Source organism: Rhinoderma darwinii, chromosome 3 (assembly GCF_050947455.1).
Source record: "Rhinoderma darwinii isolate aRhiDar2 chromosome 3, aRhiDar2.hap1, whole genome shotgun sequence".
In the NCBI taxonomy this organism is placed as follows: Eukaryota; Metazoa; Chordata; class Amphibia; order Anura; family Rhinodermatidae; genus Rhinoderma; species Rhinoderma darwinii.
In genome coordinates, this window is record NC_134689.1 from 153,341,974 (window position 1) to 153,354,962 (window position 12,989).

The 12,989-nt window shown below is 45.2% G+C and overlaps 2 protein-coding genes across 3 annotated transcripts in view; one reads left to right on the forward strand and one right to left on the reverse strand.

Moving 5' to 3' along the window:
• TBK1 (TANK binding kinase 1) overlaps positions 1–5,454 on the reverse strand; it is a 62,369-nt gene extending 56,915 nt beyond the window's left edge. The window contains exon 1 of the mRNA XM_075856904.1: positions 5,320–5,454. The gene's annotated coding sequence lies outside the window, so the exon portion shown is untranslated. The remainder of the gene's footprint in view (positions 1–5,319) is intronic.
• Positions 5,195–12,989, forward strand: part of IRAK3 (interleukin 1 receptor associated kinase 3) — a 68,511-nt gene continuing 60,716 nt past the window's right edge. For both annotated transcript variants that reach the window (XM_075856905.1, XM_075856906.1), the window contains exon 1: positions 5,195–5,640. In XM_075856905.1, coding sequence (XP_075713020.1) covers positions 5,595–5,640 — 46 coding nt within the window. In that variant the 5' untranslated portion in view covers positions 5,195–5,594. The remainder of the gene's footprint in view (positions 5,641–12,989) is intronic.

The window sequence follows — 12,989 nt, forward strand, 5'->3', positions numbered from 1 at the left end:
GTACGCACATAATACACGCCCAGTTGGACTTTTGCAAGCCTCATTTGCATACCTACAAAAATGGTCATAACTTGGCCAAAAATGCTCGTTTTTTAAAAATAAAAACGTTACTGTAATCTACATTGCAGCGCCGATCTGCTGCAATAGCAGATAGGGGTTGCAAAATCTGGTGACCGAGCCTCTTTAACCTGCACAGTGAACCTATGATTCGCCAGAATCTATGTTTTTTGGTACGTTTATCTCCCAAAAAAAATATGGAATAAAAAGTGATCAAAAAAGTCTTATGTATCCATGTGTAAAATGGTACAAATCGAAACTACAGCTCATCCCGCAAAAAAAAGCCCTCATACCGCTCAAAATCGACAGAAAAATAAAAATGTTATGGCTCTCAGAATGTGACAACACTCAAATTTTATTTATAACAATCAGTTTTTTCCTTGTAAGGCTAAATGCACACGTTACGGAATTTGGCGCAGAAAATCTGCAAGTATACGCAGGTAGTTCCGCAGGTAAAGTCCACACCTAAAAGTGAGTTTTTGGGTGCAATTTTTACATTTTAATGCGGAAATAGGTGCGTTTTTATTCTGCGGATTTTGGTGCATTTTCTTTTGAAACTAGTCAGATACAATTCGCAAGCAGAAACGCAAGATAAATTGACATGCTGCGGATTTTAAAATAACGCACCGCGGGTCAATTCACTTGCAGAAAAAAATAAAACGTGTAGATGAGATTTCTTGAAATCTCATTTGCTTTGCCGCTACTGTATTACGCTGCGGATTTGCCGCACTAAAATCCGCACATAATACACATTGTGTGCATTCGGCCTAAAAGTAGTAGAACATTAAAAAAACAACATTATATAAATGTTATCGCCGTAATCATACTGACCCTCAGAATAAAGTCAACAAGTATTTTTTACAGCTCAGTGAATGCCGTAAAAACACACCCCAGCCCCCCCAAAAAAATGGAGGAATCGCAGTTTTTTTTCTCATTCCACAAAGAACGTTTTTACAGATTCCCACTAAATTAGGCACCCTGCACATGGTCGCGCCCGTAATCACGGACGGTGATTACGGGCACGGTCGGCCACGGACAGTCACTCCCATTTGCGGAACGCGTCGTCCATAAAATAAAAAAAATAGAACATGTCCTATTTTTTGCAGAGCCTTTCTACGGCCCAGACACCTTCACCTAAATATACGGGAACGTGTCGGGGGGGGGGAATAGAAATTAATGGGTCCATACTTTGATCCGCAATTACGGATCAAAATTACGGCCGTGTCCATGGGGCCTTAATATCGTAAAATAATTGGTGCCGTGAAAATCTACTACTCCCCACTCAAAAAACAAGCCCTCATAGATGACACAGTGTTTTTTCCTATTTTAAAGTGACTGTTAGGGGGGAAATGCAATAGGGTTAAAGTTTTCTTTGCATACATCCTTTCAGAATAATGAAACAGCATTGTGGGAGAAAAGGTGTGGTAACCATGTATCTACTTTTTACATGAGCTGGTTTCATTTCTTTCACACAAATGTCAACACTGTGCTTATCAGACCAAGCTGAATCCAAACATTCTCAAGTATAAGGCCTTGTTCACACAGAGCAGATTTGCTGGAGTATTTGCTTTCATTTATAAGTCAAAACCAGAATTAGATCCTGGCGAGCAGGTTTTCCTTTATTAATTTCTTCTGTTTAGGTTCTGTTTTTTGGCTTTAAAAAATCCTTGCAAAATCTCCAGTAAATCTGCACTGTGTGAACAAGGCCCAAATCTGGCCATAAACATGAGAACGCAACAAGGTTCACCCACAATCTCATGTCTATAGGGACTGCATCATTGCCCCACCACTGCTCCCTCCCCCATCAGGGGATACCAGGATCAGTTAGATCAGATTTTATTATTATTCATCCCCTTAGATGACGGGCTACAAGACAACTCTCCACACTTATTCCCTTCCATAGTAATACCATGGCTGCCGGCTCATGCAGGAGAGGTACTGTCGGTATTTAGGTAATTTAACTAGATAAATAGTAAACAGTTTGAAGATTAGGAAAAACACTATCTTAGGCTATGTTCACTCGGAGTACTTTGCCGAGTTCTTTGGACGCGGAAACCGCGTTGCAAAACTCGGCAAAAACGGCCCGAAAACGCCTCCCATTGATTTCAATGGGAGGCGTCTACGTCTTTTTCCCGCGAGCAGTAAAACTGCCTCGCGGGAAAAAGAAGCGACATGCCCCATCTTCGGGCGTTTACGCCTCTGACCTCCCATTGACTTCAATGGGAGGCAGAGAAAGCGTATTTCACGGTGTTTTATGCCCGCGGCGCTCAATGGCCGCGGGCGATAATCGCCGCGAAAATCGGCGTGCAGGGAGAGGAAAATCTGCCTCAAAGTTCCAAACGGAATTTTGAGGCAGATATTCCTCCTCCAAAATACTCCGTGTGAACATAGCCTTACAGTACAGCTTCACGTTTGACAAGCTAGGGCCTGTTCACATCAGCGTTGCCCTTCCGTTGAGGGGTTCCGTCTGAGGTTTCCGTTGAGTTAGCCCTTCAACGGAAAGGCAAACTGAAACCTTAGCTTCCGTTTCACTAACCATTGATCTCAAAAGTGAAGGGAACGTTGCTAACTGTTTCCATTTGTCACCATTGTGACAGGGTTTCGTTCTTGACGGAACAAATAGCGCAGTCGACTTAAGCTCAGCGGAAGGGCAACGCTGATGTGAACACAGCCTTACTCTTGTAGATTAGGGAACTGCATACACAAGTCTAATATTCACAGAGAAGACGGTACACATCAACACTGCTCTAATAATGGCACGTAGTGGTAGCAAGTGGGCTGCGTGACGAGATCTGGGGTGGTGCTCAGCTCAAAAGTGAAGTCCAAACTAGGGTTGAACGACGCATTGAATTATCAATATTATTTCGATGCTGTGCGCACTCAAACAGTTCAATACCGTGAATTCATGTATTTTGATACGAACATGTGCAGCCGCACAGCTTAGAATTGTAATACATGAATTTGGTGACCAGCATGGTGTGCTGCGGCCGGCGCCGCACTAATGAGCGGCACCGCAGGCACTAAAGGCATTGAACACTGTGCACACACTGCAATACTCCCCCATGTTCTCTGTCTTTAGAGCTGGTGCCGGCCGCATCACATCATGCTGATCGCGCGGGCACAATAAGTGTGTACGCAATCAGGAGCGGGGCAATGACTGTAATACACAGCCGCACCTCCGCTCTAACGGCGTGAAAAACACGAGTTTGCTTAAAAACGTCTGAAAATCAGGAGCGGTTTTCCCTCTAAAACAGCTCCGTATTTTCATACGTTTTTTAGTAAGCATGTTAACATACCCCAACGGTAACATGCGGTAAAATAATAATTCAAGAGTTTTTCACACGTAATACTAATGTCAGTGTCACGTGACATGTAAACCCTGTAGGGTGTAAGAAAAAACTAATTTATAGCCCAGGGTACAAAGATGCAATGAGGAGTTGTGCCACAAACAATACATAAAAGAACAGTCTTACCATTTCTGATGTGTGCTCAACTCGTAAACGTACCGAAAAATGGATGAAAAATCGGAAGCAGAACGCCTACAAACATCTGCCCATTGATTTCAATGGGAAAAACGGCGTTCTGTTCCGACGGCGCTTTTTTTACGCCTCACTTTCAAAAAACGGCGCGTAAAAAGACGCCCGCGAAAAAGAAGTGCTTGTCACTTCTTGAGCCGTTTTTCATGGACTCTATAGAAAAACAGCCCCAAAAACGGCCATAAAAACGCAGCGAAAAACGCTAGTGGCTTAAAAAAACAACATCTGAAAATCAGGAGCAGTTTTCCCTTGAAAACCGCTCCTGATTTTCAGACGTTTTTGTGTGTGCACCTATATATCCTTGGTGGTACCAGCTGATAACGGGGGACACATCCACTGACCCCTCGTTGGCCCAATATAAAAAACGATCAGTCCCTAAGGCAGGAGCCCCCGACAAGAGCGGCCCAGTCAGACATCTGTCCCTCTGGGCTATTCTCCCTGTTAAGCCCTTAAGTGGCTTTCATTCGGTCGTTCTTGCCAGACTCTTTAGGGGATGAAGAGTGATAAGAAAGCTGCCGAGAGTCTCATCCCTGGGATGCCCACTGGGATGCCCACTATACGGAGAATGAAGGGGCAGTGCCCTATTCACTACAGCAGCTGACACAGTGACGTCCATACATGTGTGTCTGGTAATGCAGGTCAGCCCAATCAAATGAATGGTGCTGCCCTTCTGCGAAGGGTAGGGGTCCTGGGGGTGGGACACCCACTGATGAACCAGTGATGGCCTATTCAAAGTAAAAACCCCATTGTATATTTAGAGTATATATTATAGAGTTGGAACTTGGTTGAATTAGTCTCATTTACCTATTTAACCTATGAGAACACATAAGGTCCAGTTCACACATCGTGTATTTGATACAGAATAGTACAATGGGATTTCGCAAACGCCAATTGACTTACAGCATAAAAAAAAATAAAAAATCTGCAGCGGATTCTCGCCGTGGATTGCAATGTGTGAAATGCGTGGCTATATCCCCACCAAAACGAGCAACACAATCTGCATGTTTCATTGTGAATTTTGTAGATGTGTAACCCGGTTCAACAGCATAATATTTAAGCGACGTGTGAACGCAGCCTGAGATTTATTTGCGTTCGTTCTTTTTGGTCAGGTTTTCCATTGATTTTTGACAAGTCATGCTGCAGTTTTCTATCCAGTAAAACAAAAATGGATACCTGCCGGGAACATGAAAGACCTATTGCAAGCCAATGCTTAGTAGTTCTCAGATTTACCGCAATCTTTTCGAACACCTACGACATTTTCATATTTGTCAGGTAAAAAGGGGAATGGCTTTCCATACACAAAAGTAAACTGCACCGGGTAAAACCTGCTCAGTACATAGTTGCACCGTATTCCTCAATCGTGCCCGATCTTTTAGAAAATGGCGCACACTACACGGTCATTACACAATGGAATACTACACAGCACTACTCCAGTGTGTGTGAATGTCCCCAATTCTGGAAATGAAGGAACAAATGAGAAAACTTGAGACATTCTAGAACACCAGAAGAATGATCTGTATAGGAATGTGACTGATCCTGTCCTGTATCAGAAGAGCAGCCGCCACCGAGTCCTCCATGGGACACTAGGCTAGTGATAAGACAGGTGGCATACAGGCCAGAGGCTAGGTGTGACGACTAGATATCATTTAGAACTGTCGCCCAGCAGCTGAGGGGCTGCCTCATATACACAGGGTCGTGACTGTGCCCCCCACCGGCAGCCGCTTACCTGCGCTCGTCACTTGCTGTCTCCTGTCCTGACACTGCAGAGCTTCCGTGCCATGAAATCACGTGGTGATAGATTATTGGTGACGTGAGCGAACTGCCTGCGCAGCTGAATCACGGCCGCCATCTTTGTTGTGGGAATGCAGGCGCCGAAGTAATTGCAGCGGAAACATTTACGTCACAGGGCTGATAAATACCTCAGTCTCCTGCAGTATAGTTTGTTGTTGTTTTTTTTTTTACATCGTCTGGAAACTACGTTATTACTCATATCGGGAAAGTATGGGGCACGTTTCTATGTATTCTCTCAGCACGGAGCGTTTTAGTGGTATTATTTCAGTGTTAACCTTCTCGTTGCCAGATTAGTGTTTTTCTTTTATTTAATATTTTGATGTTCGAAGCATGAATTTCATTCATCCATTTCATTCACGTAGGGCTAGCTCTGTAATTAGGCCTCAGCCTTACGACCATTTGTGTCCCTAATTTATCCTTAAATTAGGACCGTGGTGGCTTCGCTAAACTGGTGAAATTATCATAATTTTTTTATGGATCCTGATGACAGACGTATGCACAACAAAGGTTTTTTGTGATCAACAGATCTCAGTGGGCCCTTACGGTCGTGTGTCTAAGGCCTTATTCACACGAACTTGTTATACGTCTGTGCTACGCGGGTGATTTTCACGCGCGTCGCACAAACCTATGTTGATGAATGGGGTTTTTCAGACCGTCCGTGAATTTCACGCAGTGTATGTGTGCTGCGTAAAACTCACGACATGTCCTATATTTGGCCGTGTTTCGCGCAGCACGCACCCATTGAAGTCAATGGGTGAGTGCAAATCGCGTACGGCACACGGAAGCACTTCCGGGTGCCGCGCGTGATTAGCGCAACAGTAGTAAAATGAATGAATAAAAACAGAAAAGGACCTCGTGCTTTTCTGTTTGTAAACCTAAAAACAGAGTGTCATAATGATGAAAATCACGCAACCACGCACCATATGCTGATGCCACACTGGCCTTTTGCGCGCGTAAAACGTCCATGTGAATAAGGCCTAAGAGTGTGGGGCAGAATCCCAACTCAAAGGCTTGGTTCACACGGTACGGTCAAAATGCATTCTTTTTGCCGCGCCCGTGGAAAAATATTGGTGTTTTGCCACAAAAATGCATTTTAACTGCACCGTGTGAACTCAGCCTAAGGCCTTATTCAAACGCTGCAGTTTTTTAAGCCACAACCAGAAGTGGATTGTAAAGGAAGGGGAAGTATATATCTACTTCTCTCTTTTTTAATCCACTCCTATGTGTGGCTTCAAAAACTGTACTGTCGGTATATATCCTTAAAGGGGACTTTGTTATAGCACGTTACCTTTATTTATGGCAGATGGTCGTGAGCTCGCTAAATTACTCGGTGCCGGGATACACTACCTGGAAACCATCCTTTTTAATGTTATGCTGCACCAGGATGTCGCAGAATTGCTACCCTGCATCCTGGCGCTGGGGCCAAGAGTGTTCAGTGCTTGGATGGAGGAGGAACCTGGCTAGAGAGAGAGAAAGAGAGCTGCTGTGACAAGTGCTGGAGAGTGAGCTGAGAAAGCTGCTGAAACTGCGAGTGGTGCAATAACATGAGATTAGTGGACTGTAGTGTGCGTGTGTTTTGCGTCATGTGAGCTGTGGTGGGTGAGTGATGGGCAGGAGTCTCCCTCCACACATGAGAAAAATGCAGCAAGCTATAGGCCATTAGGCCTGAATTTACCAGACATCCCCTGTATAAAGGAGGAGTGCCCTTGAGGCTAAGTTCACACAGGGTGGAGGGAATTCCGTCCGAAAAAAAACTTGTGGTGATGCAGTTTTATGTCCGGAATGCCCGCTGCACAAAAAAAAGATACCATGGCGACGCATCCCTCTAACGTCAGACACACTGCAGCCCCGGGATGACGTTTCATTCCATGTGACCGCTACAGCCTTTGGCTGCAGCGGTCACATGGAATGAAAGGTCATCCCAGGAGGCCAGCCTGGAGGAAGAAACACAGACTTCTGGGTAAGTAAAAGATTTTTTTTTTCTGAGTTGCGTTTTTTTTGCGGCGGAATTGCTGCGATTCCGCCACAAAAAACCCGCAATATCTGCTATTTTTTGCGGGTTTTATCTCCCCATTGAATTCAATGGGGAAAACCCGCAACAAGTAAGCAGCGTTCACGTAAATACAATTGACATGCTGCGGAATAAAATCCTGCACCGCATGTAAATTTCTGAGCTTTTTTTCCGCTCAGTATTTACGCATCGTGTGGATGAGCTGGCCCTAAGGCTCTATTCACACAACAGGGTCCGAGTTTTGTTTCGTTTTTCTCGGCCATTTTGCATCCGTTCCGTGCCTTGTTTCCGTTTCTAACCCGTTTAGCATCAGTTTTTTTCCCTGTCCGTTTTAAAAACAGATGAATTTCATTTGTACATTTTTTGCCAGGTAGTGCCACACAGCCCCCTTGTAGGTAGTGCCACACAGCCCCCTTGTAGGTAGTGCCACACTGCCCCCCTGTAGATAGTGCCACACTGCCCCCCTGTAGGTAGTGCCACACAGCCCCCTGTAGGTAGTGCCACACAGCCCCCTGTAGGTAGTGCCACACAGCCCCCTGTAGGTAGTGCCACACAGCCCCCTGTAGATAGAGCCACACAGCCCCCTGTAGATAGTGCCACACAGCTCCCCTGTAGATAGTGCCACACAGCCCCTTTGTACATAGTGCCACGCAGCCCCCTTGTACATAGTGCCACACAGCCCCCTGTTGGTAATGCCACACAGCTCCCCTGTAGGTAGTTCCACACAGTTCCCGTGTAGGTAGTGCCACACAGCCTCCTTTTACATAGCACCCCCCCCCATAGATGGCACCCCCTACCTTCCTGTACATAGCGCCACTGTAGGGGACTGTTCCAGGGGAAGTCCCTGACTTCAATGTCCATATATGGAGAGTGAAGTCAGGGACTTCTCGTGAATCGGAATCACCAGCCACAGAGCCGGGTATTCCGCTTCAGAAGTCCCTGACGTCACTGTGTCCATAGATGGACAGTGAAGTCAGGGACTTCTGGAGAGGAAACACCGGCCACAGTTACCAGGATATCCGCTTCAGGATTAGGGGACCGCTCCAGGAGAAGTCGCTGACGTGACTGTCCATATATGGACACTGAAGTTAGGGCTTCTCCTCGAGCAGAATCCCCGGCAACGCTGTGGCCGGGGATTAGGGATTCCACTCCTATAGGGAGCAAAAAAATACCCTCCTCCTCCTCACATGCACTTTGCACTGTGAGGAGGGGAAGAGAGTGAGCGGCAGAAAGCTTGGCCGTCACTCAGATCACATCCAAGTAACAGCCGTGCTTTACACGACGCTATAGACTTCTATGGGAGCCATGCGGCCAGGAGAATGGCTGAAAATAGGGCATGCTCCGTTTTTTGTCAAAAAATCGGCCTTGTAAATAGCCCGATTCGGGGTTCTATTGTGGTTCTATCCTACTGTGGCCGTGTGACGGTCGTTCAAAAAAGGCTGTCACACGGACGGGAATCCCTGTCGTGTGAATAGGGCCTAACTGTGTCCGACGAAAAAGTGAGCCAACCATCATCCTCCAGCCTAAATGAACCGCCATTTATAAGAGATTGTGCCTCTCATAATTAGAAGTGTTCTTTTGTTGCCACAAGCTCCTGGTCACCATTACAGTTCTTCCGTGAGAAACTTTGAAGGGACCTACACCATCCCGGGCCCTCACCTTAAAGCACTACATTGAGTCACCCTGGGTATGTTCACACGGCTTGTTTTTCGGGCTGAAAAATCGGAAGCAGAACGCTACCAAACCTGTTCCGAAGGGCCGTTTTTTTTACGCAGCCGTTTTATAAAAATGGCTGCGGAAAAAAACGGCCGCGAAAAAGAAGTGCATGTCACTTCTTGAGCCGTTTTTGGAGCAGCTTTTAATTGACTCTATAGAAAAACAGCTCCAAAAACGGCCGTAAAAAAGGCAGCGAGTTGCTAAAAAAAATGTCTTCAAATCAGGAGCTGTTTTTCCTTGAAAACAGCTCCGTATTTTCAGACGTTTTTTAGTAAGCGTGTGAACATACCCTTAAATCTACTCCACTGTAAAAGGCCTTTATTTACACAAACGTTTTTCTCATCAATGTTTTTAACCCTTTCCCCCTGCATGCATTCTGGGCCCTAATGACCAAGCAATTTTTTTCGTTTTTCCATCATCACATTCGAAGAGCTATAACTTGTTTATTTTCACGTGGACATGGCTGTATGAGGACTTCTGTCTTTTGACAGCGGCGCGTAAAAAAAAAAAAGCCCATCTGCACAGAACACCATAAGACCCATTGAATTCAATGGGCAGATGTTTGGAGCCGTTTTTTCGTCCGTAATTTGAGGCGTAAGACGCTTGAATTACATCCGTAAATAGGGCGTGTGAACATACCCTTATTAACTTTTTTTTGGGGGGGGGGATTTAAAAAAAAAAACCAGCAATTTAGCCATTGTTCTATGCGTTTTACATTTACGACGATTACTGTGCGGCATAAATAACTTGCTATCTTTATTCTATGGTTCGATACGATTACGACAATACCATATATGTATCGTTTTTTTTATGTTTTACTACTTTTGCAGAATAAAAACAATTTTGAACTAAAATAATTTAATTTTGCATCGCTGCTTTCCAAGAGCCATAACTTTTTATTTTTCTGTCAATGTACGAGGGCTTGTTTTTTGCGGGACTTCATTGCTACCATTTTTGGGGTACATGGGACTTATTGATTAACCTTTTATTATTTTTTGAGGGGGGAATGGGAAATTTTTTTAATTTTGCCGTTGTTTTTTTTTTGCGTTTTTTTTTTTACAGGGTTTAACTTACGGTTTAAATAATATGATAACTTTATTTTTTGGGTCATTACAATTGCGGGGATACCGTATTTGTGTAGTTTTTATCTTATTTTTACACTTTTACTAAATAAAATAAATGGTTTTATTGTTTTTTAATGTGTACTTTATTCATTTTTATTTCACATTAATTATTTTTTCAGTCTCACTAGGAGACTTCACTATGCGATCTTTAGATCGCAGATATAATGCTTTAGTATACTTCGTATACCAGAGCATTATTGCCTGTCTGGCACGTCCTAATAGGTATATAGCCAGGGCAGAACTGGGGCCCTTTGTTAGGCCCCCGGCTGCCATGGCACCCCATCGGATGCCTGCAATTGCATTTGCGGGCCGCCGATGGGTAACAGAAGGAGCTCACTCCCTCTGTAAACAACTCAAATGCAGCGGTCGGTAATGACCGGCATTTGAGGGGTTAAACGCCCGCGATCAAAGTAAACCTCGATCGCTACCGTTGGAGCAGGAGCCCGGCTGTCTCATCAGACAGCCGAGCCCCGGCTCCAGCCTGCACGGGAGACCCGTGCAGGACGTTGATTAGCCCGCCGTGAAAAGGAGGTGGTCTAGAATAATGCCCATTATTGAACGCCATGAAAAGGCGTATCGGCGGTCATTAAGGGGTTAACAACGGACTACTCACTGACCCATACAATTCAATAGAGCTACTCACACATCCGTTTTTTTTCATGGAGCGTGTGTCCGTTGAAAAAGGGACCTATTCTGGTCCGTTTTTGCACACCAGACACTCCCGTTGAAGACTGGGTTAGTGAAAAGAACGGACAGCACACAGACAACATCACAATAGACTTTAGAGTAACATCTGGCAGCAGCTTTTTTGTTCTAAAAGAAAAACTCCACAAAAAAACATGCAAACGCTGAGTCGAAATCCTGCCTAAAACTAGGGATACACAATAATTGCAATGTACAAGAAAACAATTCATGTCTCACAGCCCATAGAGACGTTTTAAATTGTAGCTGAGAGTGCTGTTCTTCCATTATCAAAATGAATGCAGTATGCTTTTGGCTATCTTTTTTATTGTTTTCCCCTTTCACTGGCACGCTTTTATGTGCTCAAGAATGCATGACCTAAGAGAATGGATGGGTTCAAAAACCTAGCATAATCATGTACATGCACGGCATGGAAAGGCAACCATCCGTGTATTCCACCGTGCATGTACGTGATTGTGATCATGCGGGCACAGAAGCTGTGCCCGCACGATCACCGCGGGAGCCCGGCTGTGAATGACAGCCAGGCTCCAGCTATGACGACTATGATTGGAAAAACCTCCAATCCCTGCCGTTTGTCCCCTTAAATGGCGCTGTCAATAAGTGGTTTGAGAGAAAGAGAGAGCTCCCTTTGTCACCGACCCCCGACAGGTTGCCATGGCAGCCGGGGGCCTAACAAAGGCCCCCATGCCTGCCTTGGCTATATGCCTATTAGGCCGTGCCAGAGGCATAGAGTCTTAGGCTCTATTCATACGACAGGGTCCAAGGGTCAGCCGATAAAAACGGCCGTTTTGATCAGTTTTTCTCTGCGGTTTTGCATTCGTTCCCGCCATGTTTCCGTTTTTTACGGCCAATTTTGACCCGTTTTGCATCCATTTTTTTCCCTGTCCGTTTTAAAACTGGGTGAATTTCATTTGTCAATTTTTTTTACCACACATTTCCCTCTGTAGATAATGTCACACAGCCCTGTAGATAATGCCACACACTGCCCTCTGTAGATAATGCCAATATTATCATAAGTGCATATCAAAAATTAAAAATTTGACCTGGACCCAGGGGCATCAATGACCCTTGGTCATGAAAGGGTAAAAATAACATCTGGCCACAGCTTTTTTGGGCAAAAAAATCCAGACTAATTGGGGGATCAAGACAAGAGAGTCAGATCTACAAATCAATTGTATATGACAAGGCAGATGATAAATAATCGACCCACAATGGTTCTCTGTGGCAAACATTAATTATTAGAACTTGAGCAAAGGGCTAATGATATTGCTTTTTACATCAAAGCAGATAATGGCTGTAAAGTGGACAATCCTAATCCCCACCTGGGACCTATAAGGGCAAAGCCACACGTGGCGGAATTGCTCTTGAATTCCGCTGCGGACACTCCACGGCGTTAATCCGCAGCGGAGCCGTTTCTCCATTACCTTCCACTTCTATTTAGTAGGGTTCGTTTAGACGAAGCGGAAAATTCCGCTGCGGAGCATAGGCTGCGGTGCGGAATTTGGTGTCCGCAGCATGCACTGGATGTTGCGGAGTTGTGGCGGACTGGTTGCGGACTCATAGCGGAATTTCTCCATTGACTTCAATGGAGATTCTAATTTCCGCAATGAAGTCCGCAGCTGTCATGCACATGTTATGTGTGCTGCGGATGCGTCTTGCTTTTTTGACATGACATTTCTTCATTCTGGCTGGACCTATGTATTTCTAGGTCTACAGCCAGACTGAGGAAGTCAATGGGGCTCCCGTAATTACAGGAGCGTTGCTAGGAGACGTCAGTAAATAGTCACTGTCCAGGGTGCTGAAAGAGTTAAGCGATCGGCAGTAACTGTTTCTGCACCCTGGACAGTGACTACCGATCCCAATATACAGCAACCTGTAAAAAAAATAGAAGTTCATACTTACCGAGAACTCCCTGCTTCTGTCTCCAGTCCGGCTTCCCAGGATGACGTTTCAGTCTAAGTGACGGCTGCAGCCAATCACAGGCTGCTGCGGTCACATGGACTGCCGCGTCATCCAGGGAGGTCGGGCTGGATGCCGAAAGAGGGACGCGTC